This window comes from Astatotilapia calliptera, chromosome 20 (genome assembly GCF_900246225.1).
Source record: "Astatotilapia calliptera chromosome 20, fAstCal1.2, whole genome shotgun sequence".
Classification (NCBI taxonomy): domain Eukaryota; kingdom Metazoa; phylum Chordata; class Actinopteri; order Cichliformes; family Cichlidae; genus Astatotilapia; species Astatotilapia calliptera.
The window spans coordinates 23056550-23079831 of NC_039321.1; the positions used below are offsets into that span (position 1 = coordinate 23056550).

Genomic DNA, 23282 nt, shown 5'->3' on the forward strand with positions numbered 1-23282 from the left:
ATGAAACAACAGTCAGCCAGAGTCAAGCTCGGAGCAAAGCTGTCACTTTCATTGTGTGCTGTGTGTTATCTGTGACTGCCCGTCCCTCCTCTACCCACCGCTTTCTTCTCCTTCTCCTTTTATTCTACCCATCTTTGGGTGGATGAATGAATTCTTCATTTTCATCCTTTGTAATAATTCTTCTGTCCATTTTTGTGGCTTTCCTTACTCAGTTTCTCCCTCTTTCTTTCCCTTCGTCCTCTCTTTTCTTCTTCTTTTCTGTTTCCCTCCTTTCCCTTATTCCATATTCACTCATGTGTTATCCTCTCCTCCTCTTCAGTTTCCCTCCTGGCATTCCTCACCTAACTCTCATGGGCTGTTCCTCTTTCATGGTGAAACCCTTTCAGCTCTGCTCTTCACTTCATTTCTCCTCTTTTCAGTTTTCCTCTTTCCCTCCTCCCTCTCCTGGTGCGTGGCTGTGCATGTACTGAATGTGTTGTATACTATCAGCAGGCGTGTGCGAGTGTAGTTTATGTCTGTGCTTCAACAGCTTTTCTTCCTACTCATGCTTGCGCATTATTTGCGTGTGTACAGCACTTCTGTGTGCTTCTGTGTTCATAAGTACGTGTGTGTACTCTCAGGTGGCTCAAAGCATTGCACTTGAGGGTGTATTCATATCTTCTCAATGAATAATATCTATGTACGCCAGAGTTCTGGGACGTCTCTCCTCTCTCTGCCCGTCTTGCTTTCTTACTTCCTCACTCGTCCATACTTTCTTTCCTCGCTGTCTTTGTCTTCCTTTTCCATTTCACTCTCATGCTGTCTTTGACAGTTTGTCTCAGTCTGTCGGTTCTCTGGGTAATTCTTGTGTTCGTAGAGATTAAACACACCATTCATGCGCGTGCTGACAACAGTTTAAGGACACACGAACACACATGCATAAAACTGGCTTTAGGGTCAGCTGGTTGTGGCAGCAATAGCACTGTTTGGCACCCCAACAGGATCAGTTCAAGGTGCCCTTGAGCAAAGTAACCCCCACCCCCCAACTGCTCCTGTAGCCAGCAGCAGAGACTGTGCTTGTACTGGCAAACTCCCAGTAGTGAATGTGTGTAGCAGTTTTGATGGCACACCAGAGCTTCACTGGAACAGCAAACTCCAGTCTGAGACAAAGACACCATGGCGTCATCATGTTTGAAGGAGTTTGTTGAATAAAGTAAAACCTCTGATACTTCATAAAATGAATGATGGCTAAATTCTATTTTACTGCTTCAATTTCAGGGTTTTGCTATTTTACAAGTTAATGCTGAAATTACTAAATTATATACTACTTGCACCGTGAAAGCTAAACAATAACCCAAATGAGACTGTAAAGCAAAAAAAACAAAACAAAAACAAAAAAAGGAGTTAGTGATAATTATTGGCATATTTGTCACTGTATACACATTGTATACACTTTAGATTCACTTTAGAAATTAAGGATGTATTGATAGTGATGTATTGACTGCACAGATGTTGTGAGCTGGGGCAGTTTGTGTTGTGGATAGTTGGAGCACTGACATACTCGTATGACATTTACTGTGATTGTGGTACATGGAAGACACAAGTGCACTGGCGACTTCATCAGTTACATCAATACTGCTTTATAGTTTTTTGTTGCATGCTTTCAACAAGTTTGAGATGATTTGAGCTTCATGACCCGATGTGTTGTACACTGGATACTCAGGTCAAGAATATGTTGTTGGCCTTTAAACAACAGTCATGTAGTACAAAGGAGCTCAAAGTGTGCCAAGAAAATATCCCCAACACCATTACACCACCAGCCTGCACTTTTAAAACAAGGATGGAAGTATCCGTGCTTTCATGTTGTTTACACAAAATTGTGATTGTGATGTGAATGTTGTAGAAGAAATCAAGATTCATAAAATCAGGCATTATCTGTTCTAAGTCGATAGAGGTTGCTGCCAGTGTGGTCTTCAGCTGCTGTAGCACATCTGCTTCAAGGTTTGCTGTGCTGGGTTCAGAGATGCTCTTCTGCAAACCTTGGTTGTGGTGAGCGGATATTTGAGTAGTGGTTGCCTTCTTATCAGTTTGTAGCAGTTCTTCTCTGACCTCTGGCAGCAACAAGGCATTTTATTCCATAGAACCGCCGCTCCCTGGATGTTCCCTCTTAGTCAGATGACTCTCTGTGAATGTTAGAGATGTCTGTGGAGGAAAATCCCAGCTGATCAGCAGTTTCTGAAATACTCAGTCCAGCCCGTCTGTCACCAACAACCACGTCATGTTCAGAGTCACTTAAATCACTTTTCTTCCTCGTTCTGATGCGTGGTTTGAACTTTAGCAGGTTATCCCGACCATGTCTATATCCTTAAATGCACTGTGTAGCTGCCACGTGATTGGCTGATTTTTGCATAAATGAGCATTAAAGCAGTTGTACCTAATGAAGTGGCTTTGTGAATGTATAGGAACTTCCACTAAACTGATTTTACCCTGGAGCTTTGTAATGCATGCGTTAGCAACTAACAAACCAAACCCAAATTCGATTACATCAACGTAAACATACATACACGAGTTTAATTTATTTTGTGGTGCATATGGCGTGGTGAATAAACATGTATCATATAAAGTACAGTATAGCAAGCGTACACAGAGGTCAGTGCACAGTGAATTCACTTACTGTACATAGGTCACTGCACTGATGTTAACTATAATCTCACAGATGAGTACACTGATGTTTCACGTGTCAGGCACATTTACATGGAGGTCTGCTGAGAAATCTAAATGCCCCAGAGCATATGCATTTTAATGTTTATTTTTTACTATATTATAATGTGTTTTTACACAGTGTTATAACCCCTGAGGTAAAACAAAAATGGAGTCTACATCATTCATATTTCATCACTATTGTTGATGTCATGGTTGAAATCTGTTCTTGCTGTTCCTATTTTTTTTTTTTTTTTTGCCTTTTCTATTTTTGCTATTCCACATGTAGCAGGTCTTTTAGAGGAAAATACCCAAATTGTGCTGATGAACAAAATTATTGTTTAAGTAGTTTTCAATGGCATGACATTATTTCATAGTGTTTTATATTTAGATTACATTTACAGCTCACTACACAACTACTGCCATTCTTCTTCTTCTTCTTTTTAATTCTGCACACAACTATTTCGGTCACTTTTATGTGTCTTCCAGGAATCGAAGTAATAAATATCTTCTTCTATGAGATTGACTGACTCACGAGTATGCCTTGGAGCAAAGCTTTCTAGTGTCACAACCTGGCTCAGAAGGGCCATGACTAAAGGAGGAGGCACGCTGTTTATCAAACGCAGCCAAAAAATAAAGCTTGAAGATCAGAAAAATCTGTTGTGCAGCACCTGCATTAGATTGAAATTGTGTGTGTGTGTGTATCATAGGGAGAATGAAAAGACAGAACCATAAAGAAGCACGGCAGAAGAGCCAAAGATGTGCAAACATCAGTTTTATAGACTGGGAACACTGGGTGTCCTCCAAGTGTTTAACCCTGAAGTTTGCCTTCAGACATATTTGGATCATGTCATCTAAATGAGTCATTATGTAGCGTAAAATCAGCTTTATTACCTCCTGCCGTGGTTATCCGATCATGGGAAGCTATGCTGATGTTTTTTGCTAAACCATACACATTACTCGCAAGACACACACGGAGCATGAGCGTGTACAAAATGGGCTCAAACCCATATCATCATGAGTCCATGACATGTACAAAAGCCCATTTACCATCCACACTGTGCTACACATACAGTACATAGCTAACCACAATGTAGCACTTTAGAAAAAACTTCCACCAACCCATTAAAGTCCATTAGATGTCCTCTAAATGTCTCAGTCCGAGCATAAGACTGTGGAGTGTCACATACTTTCTTCTCAGGGCGATGCAGAGCCAGATGGCAGGTTTCTCCGGTGGGTAATTAGTGTCATGTAATCATGACATTAAACCTGTAATCTGGACAGGTTTTCATACTGGCCAGTTTCTGTCCCATGTTTCATATCAGTATGTTTTTAAGCTTTGCTCAGCTCTTAATTATGTCACAATTGCAGATATTGGGAAATACAGGTGGTGACTTGTTTTGACGTAAGACCAGTGTTTGTTTATGAGCATTCGTCTGATTTCATGCAGTGGCTTTTCGCTCAGTGAACGTCAGAGACATTTAGTGGTGGATATTAGCTATTTTATGCAAATAAACAGATTAATGAATTGCAGCTGTGTCTGTTCCCCAAGCTTTCATATTTGCAGGATTTGCAGTGAAGGATATTTTAAATGTCAGGTTACTTTGCAGTCATGCAGCTCTACAGGTTTCCACCTGGGATCTGCCCTTTATGAATGAAGTCCACTTGATACATATCTTTCTCTCTCTGCTAAGAGTGTGGTTTGAGTGGCAGAATAACTGCTACAAAACAGCGATAAACAAGGCAGCATTATGCACAGGAGGATTTCCGAGGACATGAAAGAATATTCTGACAGACATTTTTACGGAGTTGAGAGCATTACAAATTCATGCTCCCCGTTGAAAGACTTGCAGCTGCTCTGGGACTCCTCTGTTCCTGAAATCTGCTTTTTACACCTTTTTTTGGCACCTACACTCATTCTGAGCAGCCTAACATGAAAACCTGTCCACTTAAAAACGTCTTATTAAGATACGTCTGTGAAGGTTCTCAGTCATCCAGGTCATCGTAGTCAAAGGAGCTTGCAAAGAAAAGCATCTGAACTTCTTTAAGTTGCTTGAAGATGTTTCACCTCTCATCTGAGAAGCTTCTAAGGTCAATTGGTGGGGAGTCCCAGATTTATTAAGATACCTATTAAGATACCTTCTTATACTGGAGACACATAGTTCTTATCTGTCAATATCTGTCCAGAAAAGAGCTTGAAATAACACAATTTTAAGGCTGAAACTGGTGTAGATTAACCTTTTATAATGGAGGAGCAAAAATCGAATCTTGACATGCAGCCAATTTCTCCAAAACATCTTGAGCACCCAGTCCTCCACAAGTTTTTTCTTTGAATGCTTGTAACGATTCCTTTTCGCTGAAGAAGAAACATAAAACTCATTAGAAGTTCATCGCGAAACTTCAAGTCTCCTAACCTTTGAGGCATGAAGGAGCCAAGTACTGAATGGCAAGAGGAATCATAAGATTTCATAAACAGCAGGGCTTTTTTATGACCTATTTATGCTCATCTGGGGCTAAAGGAGGATGAGAAAGCACAAACTGGAACATGCTAGAATTTCGGTGCTATGTTTAGCGTTGACTCATCAATAAATCATTACCGCATTAGGTTTACGACTCTAACAGGATTATTGTAAACAAACAAGATCACTGCAAGGGGAGAAGCTGGACAGTAACCCAGCCTCTCGAGATGCAGAGTTGGATTTAAAAAGGATGTAGCAGGCTGTTTGTACCACCTTTGGGACAGCTCGGGATTGCTGTCACTTTTTATAGTGGGGGAAATAATTAGTTGATCTCCTGGTGAATCTGTAAGTTTGCAGTCTCTTATTTTTATGCTCATTTCATTTTAATGGAGAGGGACCAAATAGTTAACATTACACAAAAGTTATGAATTGATTTGGATGTCATTGACTAAAATAAGCATTTGATCTCCAAGCCAAACATGACTTAGCACTTGGTGGAGAAACCCTTGCTAGTGAGCACAGTGGTAAGATATTTGTTTGTAGTTGCTCATCAGATTTGTGCACATCTTAGGAGGGATTTTGGTCCACTCCTCTTTACAGAAAGCTCTGATTCCTTCAGGTTTCTTTGCTGCCAGCCGTCAACTTTAAGTCTGTATAGACACTCCTCTGGCTGTATGTTTTAAGTCATTGTCATGCTGAGAGACCCATCTGCAACACTTCAGTGTTCTGCATGAGGAAAGGAGGTTCCTGTCCAACATTTTATGTTAAACTGGCCCCTCAATTTATGCTGTACCTTCAGCATAATGTTTTCACCTCCATGCTTGACTGTTGGGATGGCGTTCTGTAGGAAATACGCAGAATTTGTCTTCCCCCAAACACAAGAGCTCATCTGTGCCAGAATTCTGACTGGGTTGTAGGGGATCAAATACATATTTCACTCAATGACTCAATTAATTTATAACTTTTATATAATGTGTTTTTTCTGGATTTTTGGATGATATTCTGTCTAGAGACTGTTCATTTCTTTGGATGTGAGCAAACTAACAAATTTGTTGCAGTGGGGGATCAAATAATTTTCCCCCCACTGCACATGAACTGAACTGAAATATACTTATGATGGCGTTTCAAATTTGACCTCATACGAACACGTTTGTTATTAATTGGTACTCGGGTGATCAGCTTTGATCACATGGTGCTCCGTAATTGTATCCCTGAATTATTAGCGAAGGAATTGTGAATCACAAGGATATGACACATAATGCTGATCTTGTAAACAGGGTTTTAATTGGTAGTTAGTTGTCACTGCGTTCTCTAATTCTTTGGGCATGTTCAGGTTGGCTGCGTTTTGGGTTGGCTCTAATTATCCCTGCATTAATTTGGATTTGGTCCGGGTATATGTCACACCAACCCACAGAGGTTTATTTGGCATGGATTGTCTTCCATGCCATAATTTAGGATTACATTTTGACTGTATAATTTACGCTTTTCTGTTTTCAGCTTTTGTCTTCTGATTGACGCTGCAGTAACGAGAAAAGACATGACACATGGTGCAATTGGACTAATAAATAGACACAGACACATTTGATTTTTTTTTCTTAATTTGATTTCAATCTTACCATATGGAACTTGTCATTAATGTATTTCTCATACATATTTATTCCATTATCTACTAGAAAATTGTGTTATGTAATGCTTATATGTGTATTTTTGTGGCCCATATTGAATCATAACAAATCTCTGAAATAGAATTTGAAAAGATGAAGTTATACATATAAATTTGGTTTAATTCAGAACAGATGCCCATAACTTGGGGGTTTATTATTGCATGCAACTAACCCTTATGCTAACTAGGTAAGTACCTACACCTGGAGCATTTTTCATTTGCATTTTGCTGGTTAAGCTCCTATCTGTTTCTCCATCTGGAGGTGGGGGTGGATGTTGACTTGCAGAATTATTCGGAAAAAACTGCACAAAAAAGCCAGCAAAAAGCGCTGATATGAACACTACATGATGTTGAAGTTGAAGCAATCACAGGGTCTTCTACTGAGAGCATAGTTTCCACTACCTTTTCTCTTTACGTTAAAAGCCGAGTACCAGTAATTATAATTTAAAGCATTAGTGAGCATTCTCTCTACATGTGTTTCAATGATTGGCGTACATAAGTAAGCGTCACAGTTGTCCTTATTGCTGCCCCTACTGTGCTGAGTGGACCATTACTGCTGCACTATTACACCGCCCCACAGGAGCAATTGTTTGGAAAATTTAAATTTGGGATCTTCTCAGCTGACAGACGGTCCTAACAGTGATAAGAGCAATGAAAAGCTCCAACAGACACACCCAACCTCAGGAGCTGACTTTAATAGGACAGCAACTGTGCAGCCATAATGCTACGTTCCAAAAACAGCAAATTATTTAACATAAAAGCTGCACCGGGCAGTACCCACAAAGCTCTTTTTTACACCCTTCACTTATTCCCACTCAAACATAACCTTTCTGTTTGTTGCACATCTGCGAGAAAGAGCTGAAAAAGATGTGGGATAAATCTGCAGGATGGAGGACGATGGCTGCTGCTACAAACAGCTGCTAACCAATGTCCCGTCTGCATGTCACCGAGGTCACTGCGGATTTCTTTATAAGTACAATAAGCATGAGGGGATGTACAAATGTGATATGGGCTAAAAAGCGAGACGTGCATGTGTATCTGGTTGAATGTAAAGGATTAGAGCTTCTGTTGTTAAAGGGCGGTTTAACCCATCATGCTGCTGATGGTGCTGCGTGAGCTCGTGTGTTTGTGCGTGTTTTTTTCAAGCTGTGTTCCACTTTACACTGAAAATAATGAGTGCCCAGACCTCAGGGGCGGAAAGGCTTTAACAAAGAAACAGAGTGCAGAAATCAGCTGTCAAGCCAACGCCTGCGTGCATGTGATTGGTAATGATGCATACATCCTGTTTTTCACGCCTGTATTATTTTATCAGCATTAATATACGGGCTCCCTCTCTATTTACTGTTTTATTTGTGTGCGAGCGCCACTTTGCCCGTCTGTACTCTCGCGCGCGCCCTGGGAGGCGAGTCATTACATTTAGGTGACTGTGCTTCAGACGTTCTTTCCCGCGCTCTGGTAGCAACTTCAGAGAATTTATGTGTGTTCGAAAAGGGCACCATTTGTTCAGCAGCTACCGCGCCTATTTATTTTCCTGACCTGAGGGCATCTTACGCAGCTTAAAAAGTCCACACAATTTTTTTGTTACTTAGCGTTTCGAAATTTCAGTCTGCCCTTGTATTTTGTTAAGGCTTTCTGAGGAGGGTGAACGTGGAGGAGAGAGAGGAAAAAAGGGCAAACAGAGGGATGTGACAACACAGTGTGAAATGGGATTTAAACCCTTGTGGTTGTGAATACATGGGCTGTGAAGTAATGGGCTGAAGGCACCATGACAGCATTTAGCGTTTCGGAGATGTGGCATATGGCTTTTGTTCAGTGGAAATCCAATTTGAGTGTTTTGGGTGTTGCATGGTTGCTGTAATATATCTCCCCTTTTGGGGTTTTTCTTTTAATCTCAACTCCATTTACAGTATTGGGAGTGCATACAGTTTGAGCCAGACACTTAACAATGGCAGTGCTAATGCCATGTGTGAATGAATTAACCGTGTGCGGATTTGAACGACTAACCTTGCCAGTGTCAGTGTTTGCACACATAGCCACAATGAAAATAAAGTGAAAAATTTATTTATGTCTGCATATACGTACGCCACAATCCTCCATTCAAATGCCGCCTTTTAAAATGAATATTGAGTGTCCATCTGTAAGACATTAACTTAAGTCACTATATGCTTATGTAACTTAATGGGTGTTTTCTCCATCAGCGGCAAGGCGACGATTCTGAATGCAAGAGACATGAATCATATAGTCTAAATACAAAAGAACAGTTTACTTTTACAGCACGTTCAAGTTCTTTAAGACACGTGGTCTAATATCCAGTGACTAAAAGCATCAACAAAATAAATATTACACTACAGTACTGTGCAAAGGTCTCAAGCTGCCCCTCACTTTTTTAATATATGGGTATCAGATGCAGTGACTTATTGAAATGTGCATGAAAGTCAGAACTCTTCTTTGGATGTTTCTGCCTTTTGTTCTGTTTTCTGTCAAGATGATCAGACACCGCTTTAATAATGTTGAGGTCCAAGCTCTTGGAGACCAATCCATGACTGATAGAGTTCTTTTGTGTGTTTTGGTATTCTTTTACTGTGTTTGGGATCATTGTCATTATGAAAAATGAAGCTGTTTTCGGTCAAACACTTTCCCATTATATTGCATTTGGATAAAAACCCGACGATACCTTTCTGTTTTAATTATTCCATCAATTTTGACAAGATCTCCAACACCACTGGCTGAAATGCATCAGCAAACCATGAGAGATCATCCACTGTGTTTTACACATGCCTGTAGACACTCAGTGTTGCATCACTCTCTTGTCTTCCGTGCGTATTGGCAACAATTTAAACCAAATTCATCACTCTATAAGACCCGTATGTGGTTAGTCTTGTCTGATTTGGCATACCTCAGCTTCTTGATTGACAATCTTCCACTGAGATCATTTGGTGAGGCTTCAGTGAACGGTAAAAGGATCACCAGAAGGGCCAGATGCTCAGGTCCTGGAGCTCTCAGGTGCTGCGTCACATGTTTGCTGGATTCCTCAAATTTTTTGAGGACACACTGCACAACAAGATATGCCAAAGTTTTTTAGCCAATAGATCTTTGGGGATCACCTTGTTGGTGCAAAAATGTTCTACCTGTCAAACATCGTTTGCAGTTTCGGTCAAAGAAATTAGATCAAATTATGTTCTCATTTCAAACAAAAGCAGCTGAAGAAAACTTTGAAAAACCTCCAGCAAGCCTGTAGAACTACAGTATTGCTCAAGACCATGTTAAAAAATTACCAGACTTTTGCACAGTGCCCTGTCTCCACATACTAACTCAGTGCAGTCTGTTATACATACTTATATATGCACGATCTGATACTGTCGTGTTGGTGTTGTTCCCAGATCAACATAGTAAATGTTGTTCCAGGATCAACATTGCAAGTGACCAATCAGAATGTTGGGACGTCATACTTCTGCGACTTCGGGAAAAACTGCCGTAAAACAAAAAACTGTACTTAAGCTGCGAGAAACCGCCTCTGTCCGCCGATCAACGGACCCTGACCCTGACCCTTTAATAAACGCTAAGCAGAATTGATATTGTCCTTGCAACATTGGAATTTCATAAATGCATGAATGGCTTGGCGCGCCAAAGAATAACGTCACAACAATGTGATTGGTCATTTGCAATGTTGATCCTGGAACAACATAGTAAATGTTTTTCCAGGAACAACACTAACACGACGATATCAGATCATCCCTTATGCCACATACTTATATAAACTATAATATTCCCATTTCTTCACTTTTATATTTTATATTCCCATCGACTTCCACAGGATCACCAAGGCAGCCCTCCAAAACACTTAACGTCCCACTATAAAACTACAAAAGTATGTCACTGATATTTCCATTTGCTTTTCAAAACACCTGCGCGTTTTGTGATCTTTTTTTAAAAAAAATAATGAAGTCCATCCGAGCAGTATCTCCAAACTTTTGGTGATGTGACTGTCCTCTTCAAGGAAAATGCCTGGGCTCTGCTTTGTTGCCTATCCTTCTTCCAAGTATGGCAGCTTTTGAAAATGCTTCTAGGACTGTTTTTTAACTTCAGCTGTGGGTTTCAATTGTACGCTACTTTGCAGACTATTTCCGTCCGGATTTCCAGGAAGCGAGCTTAGGATGCTCTGACATTCAAGATCCTTTGAGTGTGCTATTAGTCAGGCTACCTGGTGCAGTGAGATAGCACTGAACCCCTTCAACCCTTTGAAACGCTGGGGACCCACAAAGCATCTTAGAACCAGAGCACCGATCGGAGACCAGCCTCTCTTTCACGGTGTGTTCATGTTCAGGAATCCATGGGACCACACTGATGATTTCTGATCAGTGTGTTTATTCTTAGAGCCTTTATGCACGCCATCCCCAAACTCTCCACCCTCTTTGAAGTGCAGACACACGAAAGGGGAAAACGTTGGCTCAAAGCCCAAAGGAGCCATGAGAGCTTGCAAACACATCTCCAAGTTGTTATTTACAAAATGCTTTGTTTTCCCATGGTCCGAAAGATGCCAAAATAACCCTCCATTTGTGGCGTTTTCAGTTTGGAGACTATAAATGTTTCATTGTTTCTATGTGAGCTAAAGTGCTGTGGCGTGAAGACATGGTGATGCATTAGTTATGACTTCCTGGCTTACAGGGGAAGATTACCTTTACTCTCTCACCAACAAATCCTGCTCCGTAACCAAGTGGAAGACACAAAGAGGATCAGTTCAAAATTACACATCAGGGTCGCAGAGTTATGATGCCTGACGTCTTAGAGTTGTGGGAGGAAGTCACTTGTGGTCACGTTTGATAAACTGTTACTTTCACACAGCGGGTTGTGTCTGTTTACACTTTCTTTCTATCTTAAATTGAACTCAACATCAGTTCTGAATAGATTCCTTTAGTTGTAGAAGTCAGACTTGAGGTGAAGTCAAGAATTCAGACGTGGCAGAAATATTCTTTGACTCAAGACTCATTTGACTCAAACAGCCCAGATTTCTCACTCATTTATTAGTTGCAACTTTTAGCCAAACTCGAGTTAGGATGCCAGGTCACGTACCTGTATAGAGCTGACCTTACAGAAGGAGGTGATTAGTGAAACGACCTACTCTGTCAGCACACGGGCACGGTTTGCTGTCGTAATTGGTCATAACAGTTGTGCATGCTGAATTGCTGCTCTTTTCAAGCTCAGTATGTCTGTGTAGAGCGATGCGTGAAGAGCCTCGTGCTAAGTGCATGCTACTCAGATTATTTAAAGTAACGAGAAGAGCCAAATGAAGATGTTTTCTGTGTACATTTATGTGTGTCTGCCAGGTTTAGCGCACTGCATTGTCTGCTGGGGGGTTGATGCTAAAACCTTCAAGACAAACAGGCAGTGGTACTATTGACTGTTTCATTTGAGACTGTTAAATGATTTGTTCAGTTGTCAGATGTTCCTGTTTGAATGCCACTGTTGTCCCCAGTGGGCCAATGAAGGAGGTTCCTAGGAGGCAGTGAAAATATTCAGCGTGTCTGGCAGATGAAATTGTTTTGTTTTTTCCTGTCAGAAAACATTTGAGAATACAGTTTGCAGGAGGCTAACACGATATGACTATTAAACACATAGCAGTATGAAAAAAAAAATCAAACAAATCAATCGAGACTTCTGTCAAGTCTTTGTGGTGCAATCTCACAGGTTCCCCATCAATATGATCAATAATAAAAGGGCATGAAGCAGCTGTGGAAAAAAGGTCAAATAATCAGATGAACGGTCACATGTATTCTCCTTTTTTGTTCAAATTAGACATCTGTTTTGTAGAGAATGTTTGTACATTTGTTTTACTTTTGCCTCTGCCTTTTTATTACCTGTGCCAGGAAGTTGTGTTTTTCATAGCATATGCATTTGCGTGTGCATGTCATCATTTCATGTCTTTGAACGCGTGATCTCGAGAAGTTTTAAATGAATTCTGTTTAAACTTCATAAGGTTGTAGAGTGGGGTCATCTTAACAATCCGTTAAAATTTGGTTTACACCAAAGTCTTCAGGGTCAACGTGATTGATGATTTATTGGTCGAAAATGGACCAAAACCCATTTAACCTAGAAACTATGATTCTTACAAGTGTGATGTGTATTGTCTACATATACAAAGTACCATATAAGGATTTAAAATATGATGTCACATTTGACCTCTGACCACTCCTTCAAGGTCAGTAGATTAATCTGATGTTTCTCACTGCCATCGTTTGTACTGACAACATATAGGAATATAGGGAATGATAAATGGGGATTTTAAACATAATGTTACTTGGTGTTTATTACTATTTTAACATTTAAAAAGATAATACTAAACAATGAAATGAATGCTACTTAAAAAACTGTACTTAAAATTCTGTCAATAGGCTTTAACAGAAAAAATAAAAGTCTGCATTTCCAAATGGATTTTTTTCACTTCAAACTTCTTAAAATATGTTGAAAAAAACCCCCCACAATGCTATTCCACTCCTTGGTTGAGGATTGTGCTCTTGGAGTGCTTCTTGTTAACAAAAGTTTTTGGGGAAAGAGAAAAATCTGCCACGTCCTCACTTCCTGAAAGAGCAGTTTGAGTTTTAAGGTGATAATTTATAGCTGCTTTTTCTCATAGAATTAGATTGATAGGAATCTTGGGTTCACGGTGTAGTTTACAGATTTTGCAGTTGTTTTTTAACCTAATTAGTAAGGGTTGGAAAAGCTGGAGTAGACATTGTTTAAACTTTGAACAGAATTCCGGGCCAGATTAGAATCCAGACACGACAGTCGAATCTGTTTTTCCTCATCTCGCTCTCAACAACACTCACATTTTTATCTACTGGATACAAGACATCACTGAAAGCCCGTTCTCCGTGTTTGAGCAAGAGAGGCTTAAAGTTCATTACTTCATGTCACAGATGTCAAAGTTGGCTGTTGGACCAGGATTGGCTTCTAAACTAGTTGTAATGACACAAATCCTGCCCAAAGGTACATGGTTTAAAATCAGACTTTATAAGAGCCTGGATTAATTTAAAAAGGGTCTCCTGATGTCAGATGCTCAACATACATCATGCTGAACAGCAATAGGGTGTGTGTGTGTGAGTGTGTGTGTGTGTCTATGTAAAAGAGGGTACTACTCGAGCAGATTATCCTGGGTCTTTTCATAGATCCCTGTCTCATTTCAATGACAATGGGAGATCAGTGTCAATTAGTGCCGTGTCTTTGCATTGTGATCCGGAGAGGCGATAATAAAGCTGGGTTTTAGCCTAGGAAGACGAAGTGACATTTAATTATTTCACCTAATGTGTCCTGTATGTGCTGTACTCTATGACCGTATCAGTTTGATCCAAATGTGTTTCTTTGTGCGCATTATTTCCTCTTTATGTTCTATTAAAATGTCCCCTACAGATTGTTTGCTAGGTTTGCTCCTCCGTCCCCTTCACAGAACCACTCTTCCCTCTGGCTGCTCATTTGTTATGATGGCCTCTGGATTTGAGTGTGTGTATGCGTGCATATGTGTGTGTGTCTGTGTGTGTGTTAGAGGTCAGTGGGGAGTGAGGCTCCTCATAATCCGGTAATCAAACCAGCTGCCACCAGACCCAACCCCCAGCCTCCATACATCCGTCTTTCCATTCTCTCTCGCTCTCGCTGTATGTCCTCCTACATTTATCCCGTTCTTCTGACAGTTTTACGTTCTGCTTTTTTCTTCCTTTTGATATCTTTTTTTTACACGTTAGAGAATCGCCAAATAACCATACATAAATCAAAAATCTAAATAAAAGAATTAGATTTTTTCCCTTTTTAAAACTTAAATAAATTCAATTAATAACATCCTGAAATATTTTTACTAAAGCATTAACAAAGATAAAGATTTGTGTTTATTTATAGTAGCGTAAACAAATTAAGCCATAATCTCTCGTTTTATTAATCCCTGGTTAAAAGCTCTCTCTCTGCCCCTTTTTTCCATTTCAGTTTTCAGTTTTTAATAAACCTTCTTCGCGCTCCTTCACCCTCCACCGCCTCTCTGTCCTCCTGGTCATGTCCATGTCACATCTTCCCTCTGTCTCTGTTCACCCCTCACCCTCCACCCATAACGCTCCTTTTTCTCCCTTTCTTTATTTCATTCTTTCCTGTCATTTTTTCCCGTGTATTGCTTTCTTATGCTGTGTTTGTCTGCATTTGTGTCCCTTTATGGCTTATTTGCCAGCTTGTTGGACCAAATTGCTTTACAGCATACAACACTGCCCAGCAGTACATCCAGTATAGATTAAACACACTTCGTGTCTGCGAATAAAATGGGTGTTTGTGAGGGCTGTGACCTGCTGCGCTTCCAATGAGCTCATTTTGTGGACTCCCAGCGAAAGGAGTGCCCTGTCGAATCTGTAAGTAAAGCTGCGTGTGGGAAGATGGAAACCCAACACTTCCCTACATGAGAACGCTCAGTTTGCGCGCCACCTTCTGTGTGACTCACAAATAGATGTAGACTTCAGAGGATCACTTTTCTATTACTTAACTGTAACACATGATAATGAATTGCATCATCCTTTCCAGAGACTAAAGTGGACCTCAGAGGATTCAGCACTTTTATGCTGCAAATCTCCTATCACCACATCTTATGCCTGACATGTAGGTTCACAGATGATGACTACATTCACACATACAGCAATACAGAGTGTCTACAGCCATGCTGTTTGATCTTCGGGGCTGTAGTGGAAGTAAGAAGAGCGAAAAAGGAGCACTAAAATACTTTGTGTCATGCTGTCTCCAAGTGTCAGTGAAAGCTAATGCAAAAAAAATAAAGTGTTTATGTGGAGCTGCTGCCCATGTTCATACTCAGACTCATACGTATACAACATATACCTTCATTGTATCAGATTTTTCCTATTTGATGTTATGAATTTGCTTAAGCTTAGAAAGATTAGTGGTGCTGGTTCAATATTAAAGGCAACATTAATTATTAGACAAAAAAAACCTTTGCTAAGACCAGCTAAACCAAGGATTTTAATACTCTAAAAAACACAGTGTGAGGCTTCTGTGCTTTGTATTTCTAACCAGTAGCACCACCATAAGTCAGTCATATTTTACCATTCCCAGTACATGTAATCCAGTTGTTTCCTCCAGTGCTTACCTAGACATTCAAGCAGACCACAAATCACCTAATAACAGCCGATCTGACTGCCAGGCCAGCCTATATCAGCGGTACTTCCTGTTTTTCCATGGGGCTCACTAATTTAAGTTGCTTAAGCTTCCCTGCAGTCGCTGTTGCCTCTGCTACTCGCTCCAGCTCCTTTAATGCTATAACTGACTTAATCAGTGTCATATCGGTTGTCACAGATGCCTGCCTTTTTGTTTTTCCCCCTGGGGTCCTCATGCTGCTGCCCTCACCTTTCCATCTTTGCATATTTATTTGCTGAAATTTTGTTATGGATAAAAATATATATATATATAATATTTATTACAATAACTTAGGTGGTGTCAAAGCAGACTGCTATATTCAGGCTCCATAAACTCATTTTCTTGTAACTAGACAATCATATATAATACTATTATAATACCGGTACTGTATAATATGTCCTACAGTAGTAATTTATCTGTTAGATATCTGTGTGAGAAACTTTCAGTGAACCGCAAATGTAAAAGAAAAGTGTAAATAATGTAATTATCTCATAGTAAGACTTCAATTTTTAATTTTTTTTTAGGTTAAATGTCATTAAAATATTAGAAATTAGGTTAATTTTAATTAAATTGTAAATATGTAAAGAAAAAGATACAGTTAAACATTAACTGTAAACGATATTATAAAGAGTTGTATCTAAAAAATTCAATGAATCCAGTGGATCAGATAATGTTCCTGCTTAGACATTAAGATATCAAAGCTTCCTCCTTCTTATATGAGTTCTAATGTCACAATTCCAATATATTTTAAGGCAAATAAGGATTATTTATGTTTTTGCATGAGCTGTTTTTGCTTCCCTCAGACCGTACTGTCATACAGCTAGAATATTTTATATATTTTATATGTTGTCAAATCTACTTCTAGTGACCAGCACCTCATGGTAACCTTTGGTGTGAATGGATTGTAAACACCACTTTTGTTACATGAATATAAAACTAAAATGTTCGTCCACCAACTCCACCTTTTATCAAGATCAGCCAGTGAGCTTCAGTCCCAGTCCAGTGATAGAAAACGTAGTTTCTGTGGTATCATCGACACAGAAGCACTGGTAGTTTCAGTTACCTGTGACTTTCTCTCCCACTCTTAATCAATTTAAGTAACATAAAATTACATTAATTACATTACGTTAACACGGTTGTGACTACTTCCTGTTTTATCTTTGCATTGGTGAATATCTCTGCTCTTCTGTCATCTCTGTCATTCCTCACCTCTTCCTCTGAAGCTTCCTCTCAAAGTTTCTTCTTTCACTCTGCGCCCTGTCCACATCCTGGTCACTGACTGTGCCTCTCTGACTTTCTCGCTTTCTCTTTCCTTATAACCTGCATAAGTTCCTCTTCTATTCGTTCACCTAACTGGCTGCCCTCTGCTATCTTCTTCAACTCTTCAGATGGCGTCCACAGCATTTCGGCTCAGTGTGTTCTCCGCGTCCTCATTATCACAGAGGACATGTTGGGCAGCAGTGTCACTGTCCGCCTTCAGAACATGTCCCAGGAGCACTTCCTGTCACCACTGCTGGGAACCTTCTTGGAAGGTGTGTCCGCTGTTCTCTCAGTTCCTGTCGAGGATGTTTTCATCTTCAACATTCAGCCGGATCTGGATGCGGCACCCGGAGGAATCCTGAATGTCAGCTTCTCTGCCGCGTTGCCGGGCGGACATTTCTTTCCCTCTGAGGCCCTGGAGGAGCAGCTGTACCTGAACAGGCCGAGGCTGACGTCACTGACACAGATGGAGGTTAGTCCATGTGCAAAAAGACACACACAGAGGAATCACACCTCTGAGTGTCTGACTTTAACTCCTTCATCACATCACAAAGGCAAAAATGTTGGCAAGCATATAAATACCATTTAACTCTCTCATATGGTGTTTCTCTGGTTCAAAGCATGGTCTTTTTGCTGTATTGAAAACAAGAATATTCTTTGAGATTAATGAATGTACCTTTAATAAGCGCCTTTAAAAATAGCCTTACACTCTTTCAGGCTGCACATGCACTGCATGAAATTATAGGAAGCTAGTTAATAAATATTAATCATTTATGAGGTATAACATTTAATATTTCTTGAAATTATTTATTTTAAAATGTATTGACTTATTAATTCACTTTATTAAAAAGAATGACAGTAAGCCTATGTAACAGAGAAATATTCATTAGCTACACCTGTTTAACTGCACATTAATGGAAATATTGATTCAGCCAAACACATGGCAGCAACTTAATGAATTTACGCATGCAGACATGGTGAACCCGACCTGTCAAAGTTCAAATCAAGCGTCTGAATGAGAAAGAAAGAAGATTTTAGTGACTTTTGAATGTGGCATTGTTGTTTGTGCCAAATAGGCTGTGTTTTACACTCTGATCTCCTGGGATTTTCCTACACTAGAGTTTATAAAGAATGGTCTGAAAAAGAGAAAATTTCTAGTGAGTGCCATTTGTGTGGGTGAAAAATGCCTTGTTGATGTCACCGCTCACAAGACAACAGGGCAACTGTCAACTCAAATAATCACTTGTTGAAACCAAGGTATGCAGAAGAGCATCTCATCAAACCTTGAAGCAGATGGGCTACAGCAGCAGAATAACACCCTGGGTGCTACTCCTCTCAGCTAAGAGCAAGAAATTGAGGCTATAGTTTACATGGGCTCACCAAAAGTGGGCATTAGAAGACTGAAAAAATTGTTGTCTGGTCTGACGAGTCCCAATTTCTGTTGAAATATTTGATGTAAAGATAATCAAAACGTGTTTTCATCCTGCCTTTCATCAGGGGTTCAGGCTGCTGGTGATAGTATTTTTTTTCCTTGGCACACTCTGTACCAACCCAGCATCATTTAAAGGCCTCGTCTGAGGCTTACTGACCATATCCATCCCTTTATGACCACGGTGTGCTCTTCCTCTGATGGCTGTTTCTAGCAAGATAATGTTGATTGTCACAAAGCTCACATCATCTCAAACTGGTTTCTTGAACACGACAGTGAGTTCACTGAACTCAAATAGCCTCCACATTCACTTCATGGATGTGCAGCTGGCATTGCTGCAGGAACTGTGTGATGCTGTCATGTCAATACGGAGCAATATCTCTGAGGAATGTTTCCAGCACTTTGTTGAATCAATGCAATGAAGAAGACAGCTCTGATGGCAAAAAGTACTAGCAATGTGTAACTAATAAAGTGGCCTGTGAGTATACATCTGAGCTTGTTGGATGTGAACTAGTAATAACACAATACAGCTTCCTGTGGCACATCAGCCATGTGACTTTACAGAACAACGGGCAAATATGACCATTAAATGTTCTCATGCATGAAATCAGGAACACCTGGACAAGCACATCAGTTATGTAATGTTTACACAACCCAAGGGAATCTCGCGGTAAGAGAGAGATAGATAGAAGCAGAAGGAAGAAGGTGAATCCAGAAGGAAATATTTATAAAGGGGTGAGAGAGACACCAGTGGTGAGTGCCTTTGATCTTATCTTAACAGGCACTGTCACACAATCACACATGCACACAGGATCTCAGCTCTTAAGAAGACACAATCTAGTGAATATATCTGGTCCACTGGCCTTAACAGCAAGCAAAAGCTGTAAATATACAATTTGGGAAAGTGACTGGTTATGCAAAGACACACAGCCCACTGCTGTCACTGTGTCCAAGGCAGCATGCTAAATGACTGATAGCTGGGGGGGTTGACCTGTGGAGAAGGTTAAGACTGCTAGTATCAGGTAAATGAAGGTAATATGAATATTTTAAGTACAAAGAACCAAGAAAACTCCAATGTGATAATAAAATTACATTGTTTAAAATGGAATAAATAAAGGCATTCCCATTTTAAATATGTATGTCTAACATTACTGAAGATTACCATTTTGTAGCAATCAAATGATAACTTTCACCAGTCAGAAGTGTGAAGCCACCTAACAAGTCAGTCAGTGAGAAACTCCTTCCCCAAACTACAGGTATAGACTTTTATAACCAGCCTATACATCATAGCAGAATTCAGAAGAAGGCGGGTTTACCTTACCTGCCTGCACATTTACTGTTTTGATTTATGTGCCAGTTTGACAGTAAGTATAATATAGTAAATAAACTTTAAAAGGCTGTGTAGCATTTTTGTTTTTTTGATGCTCCTACCAGTATGACTGTGACAGTGCCTTACAGTATCATGTTTATATAGCCATGAGCATGTTTTAGTATTAGCTAGCATGCTAGCATTCAAAACATTAGCATGCTAGCATGTTTAATTTCTCCTAAAAGAAAAAACATACTTTTTTTTTCTTTCATGTTATTATTTCTACCAGTAAAGGTTTTTAAAATACAAATTCAACCAGTAGCAGATACTGATGGTTGCTTAATTTGTTTTTATATTGTTTTTTCAATTTATGTATTTCCTCGTTTGCCCAAATGATACAAATTAAGTATAAGAAACTGTTTTGGCATCTTTCTTCACTTCATCATAACATGTTACAAATTCATTAAACTGTATCTTTATGTCATTGTTAAAAATGATACTTTTTAAAAACTTTAATAATCATCAGGGAGATTTTTACTTAATTAACTTCAGTACTAGGTGCTGTTAATATCTAATGTACTTTTAGTTTAGTTGGATTGTTATAGTGATGCTTTTACTTTGAAGATCTGAAGACTTTTTCCACCATTGCTGAAATAGATCACTGGAACACAAAAACAAGAACGATTTCACCGCTTATAAATATTAAAAAGTAACTTTATTATGAGTGATAAAAGAAGCCCTGAGTGAGGACGCTTGAAAGTCTAAATTGAGAATATTCCTCACACTACACTGTATATGTTTCCTCTTCTATTGCTCCAGGTCCTCCCGTTTGATGACAACGTGTGCTTGCGGGAGCCTTGCCAGAACTACATGAAGTGCATCTCAGTGCTGCGTTTCAACAGCTCTGCCCCCTTCATCTCCTCACCCTCCATCTTGTTCCGGCCCATCCACCCCATCGCAGGACTACGCTGCCGCTGCCCAGTGGGATTCACGGGTGATTACTGTGAGACAGAGATCAACCTGTGCTACTCCAACCCCTGTCTGAACGGAGGGGTGTGTGCCCGCAGAGAGGGAGGGTACACCTGTATCTGCCGCGAAGACTACACCGGTGAGTAGCGAGGGAGTGTGTGCGTGTGCTGTTTGAAAGTGTTTTGTGGAAAAGTCTGTTTTTGTCTGACGAACAATGTGATATATTCATACTGATGATAAACAGTTTGTTTCAAGAAACTGTAGAATAAACCAGGTTTAATATAAGGCTGAGTCATTCTTGCCTTGTCAGTTAAATTTAATAGAACTGATTTATATCTAACCAGCTTAGTCCTAGTCCTTTTTTTCAACTAATTGACATTTCCAGTAGTGCGTCTGCTTTAATGAAGATGTGCTTGGAAAATGAGTGCAGGTCTTATTAGCAGTTCTTCTAGATCAAGCTTTGAGGGAAATCCTTAGAGGAAAGCTTTCATATGCTTGGTTATGATACAAAAACCAGACTGCTTAAAAAGCTTACAACGCTTAAAAAGAAGCACTTTCATCTGCTTAAAAGTGGAAAATTCTACTGCAAATTACTGTTTGTATGTTCCCATTGTGCCTGCATAGATTTCCATGAGGTACTCCAAGTTTCCTCCCACACTCAAACTTGTTAGCAATGATTTTAAATTGTAAAATTTGTATTGGCTCCAGCCTCTAAGTTCACTCTTAGTGAAGTGATGAAGAAACAGTCTATGTTAAGGAAAGTCAGCTATTTATGACTTTCTTATTACTGTATCTTCTTTAATTTTGAATTATGTGTGCAGTATTTCCTGTTTTATTTTGATAGTCTCTCGTTCTGTGTGCATAGAGTTGAGTTTTGCTTGCTCTGTCTTGTTAGTGAGTAATTAGTTACAGCTGTGTACACCTGTGGTCCACCCTCTCGTTATCCTGTGTGTGTAGTTAAGTCTTCAGTTTTTCTCTGTTCTTCGATGTCTCATCATAGTTTGCTGTGTGTTTCCATGTGTTCAGTGGTGTCTGTCATTTGTTCCTCATTCCAAGTTCCTAGTTTCTCGTTTTTGGAGTTTTGTACTATTGTATTTCTTTAGTGTCTGGTAGTTACAGTAAATAAAGCTGCCTCTTTTAGTTACCCCTTTGTTCCCGAGTCCTGCCTTTGGATCCTACCTCTGGCTACCACACAGCGCTACCTTCTGTTATGCAGCAAGGTACTATAGATGTGCAAAGATTAGCAGCTAGCTGTGAAATGAAGTAAATTCTCTGTTGTCCAATCGTCCAGAAGCATCTTCACAGCATCTTCTTCCTCTTTTTACTCTTGTTGCTCTCCCCCCAAACACATCTGGTCAATAAGCAAACTGAATATTCTCACATGGCTTTTAGTGATGCATTTTGGTTCACTTACAGTTCATTTGGATTTTTCTATATGTGAAAGCAAACCAATCCTCAGGGAAAAGCTACAAGTTTAGAAACTCATCAACTGATCTTTTTGTTCCGTAGTATTCACAAAGTCACAGTGATCTTTCGAAAGTTTCAAACCTTCAAATGAAATGCTTTGATTTTTTAAAGTTGGGTCATTATGAATACACATAATAATACAATGATTAAAATGCATATATATATATATATATATATATATATATATATATATATATATATATATTATACACATGCTGTAAAGATAGGCTGGAGGCAGCATTTGTGTGTTCAAATTGTTTTATCTGCCTGTCATTGGTTTGAATGCAGTGGCCACAGATAAGAAGAGAGGTGTATTTTCAAAGGAAAAAACTGCAGTGGAGTGTGTCTTTGTGTGTTTGTCTGTTTGTGTCTGATTCTAGCCTTTAATGCTGCGCTCTGAAAACTAAAACTGACTGTGTGCGTCTTTGTTCATGTCCCACACTGACTTCCGTTTTGATCTGTGCCGTTTTCACTCTTTTGTCATGTTGAGCTGAACAACATGAAAACACACACTCTGCCTCCTGGGAGAGCTTTCTCCTCCTCAGCCCTCTACCTGTTACTTAGTCTTTTGTATTCACACACACAAACACACACATATGCACATGCACGCTAACGCCACTGCCACGCTTACCGTTTTTTAATCTGTTGCCTTTTCATACACACTCTAACACACATACACAGTGCTTACCTTTCCAATACACTGGACTTATTTCAACACGACTCAGATTTTTCCCTTCCCTTCATACTGCTGCATTGCTTCTGCTATTGAGTGGATGTGGGAGAGGGTAGAAGCTATGAATGTCAGCGTGTGTGTCTGGGGGATATTTCACATTGCCTTTTATTTCGAATCAAAAGAGAGCTGGGGGAGTGAAGCAA

At 39.7% G+C, this 23282-nt stretch overlaps 1 protein-coding gene across 3 annotated transcripts in view; it reads left to right on the forward strand.

Moving 5' to 3' along the window:
- celsr3 (cadherin, EGF LAG seven-pass G-type receptor 3) overlaps window positions 1–23282 on the forward strand; it is a 117063-nt gene that overhangs the window by 8343 nt on the left and 85438 nt on the right. For all 3 annotated transcript variants that reach the window (XM_026153787.1, XM_026153789.1, XM_026153788.1), the window contains exons 2-3: window positions 17361–17704; window positions 20790–21078. In XM_026153787.1, the coding sequence (XP_026009572.1) occupies window positions 17361–17704; window positions 20790–21078 (633 nt within the window). The remainder of the gene's footprint in view (window positions 1–17360; window positions 17705–20789; window positions 21079–23282) is intronic.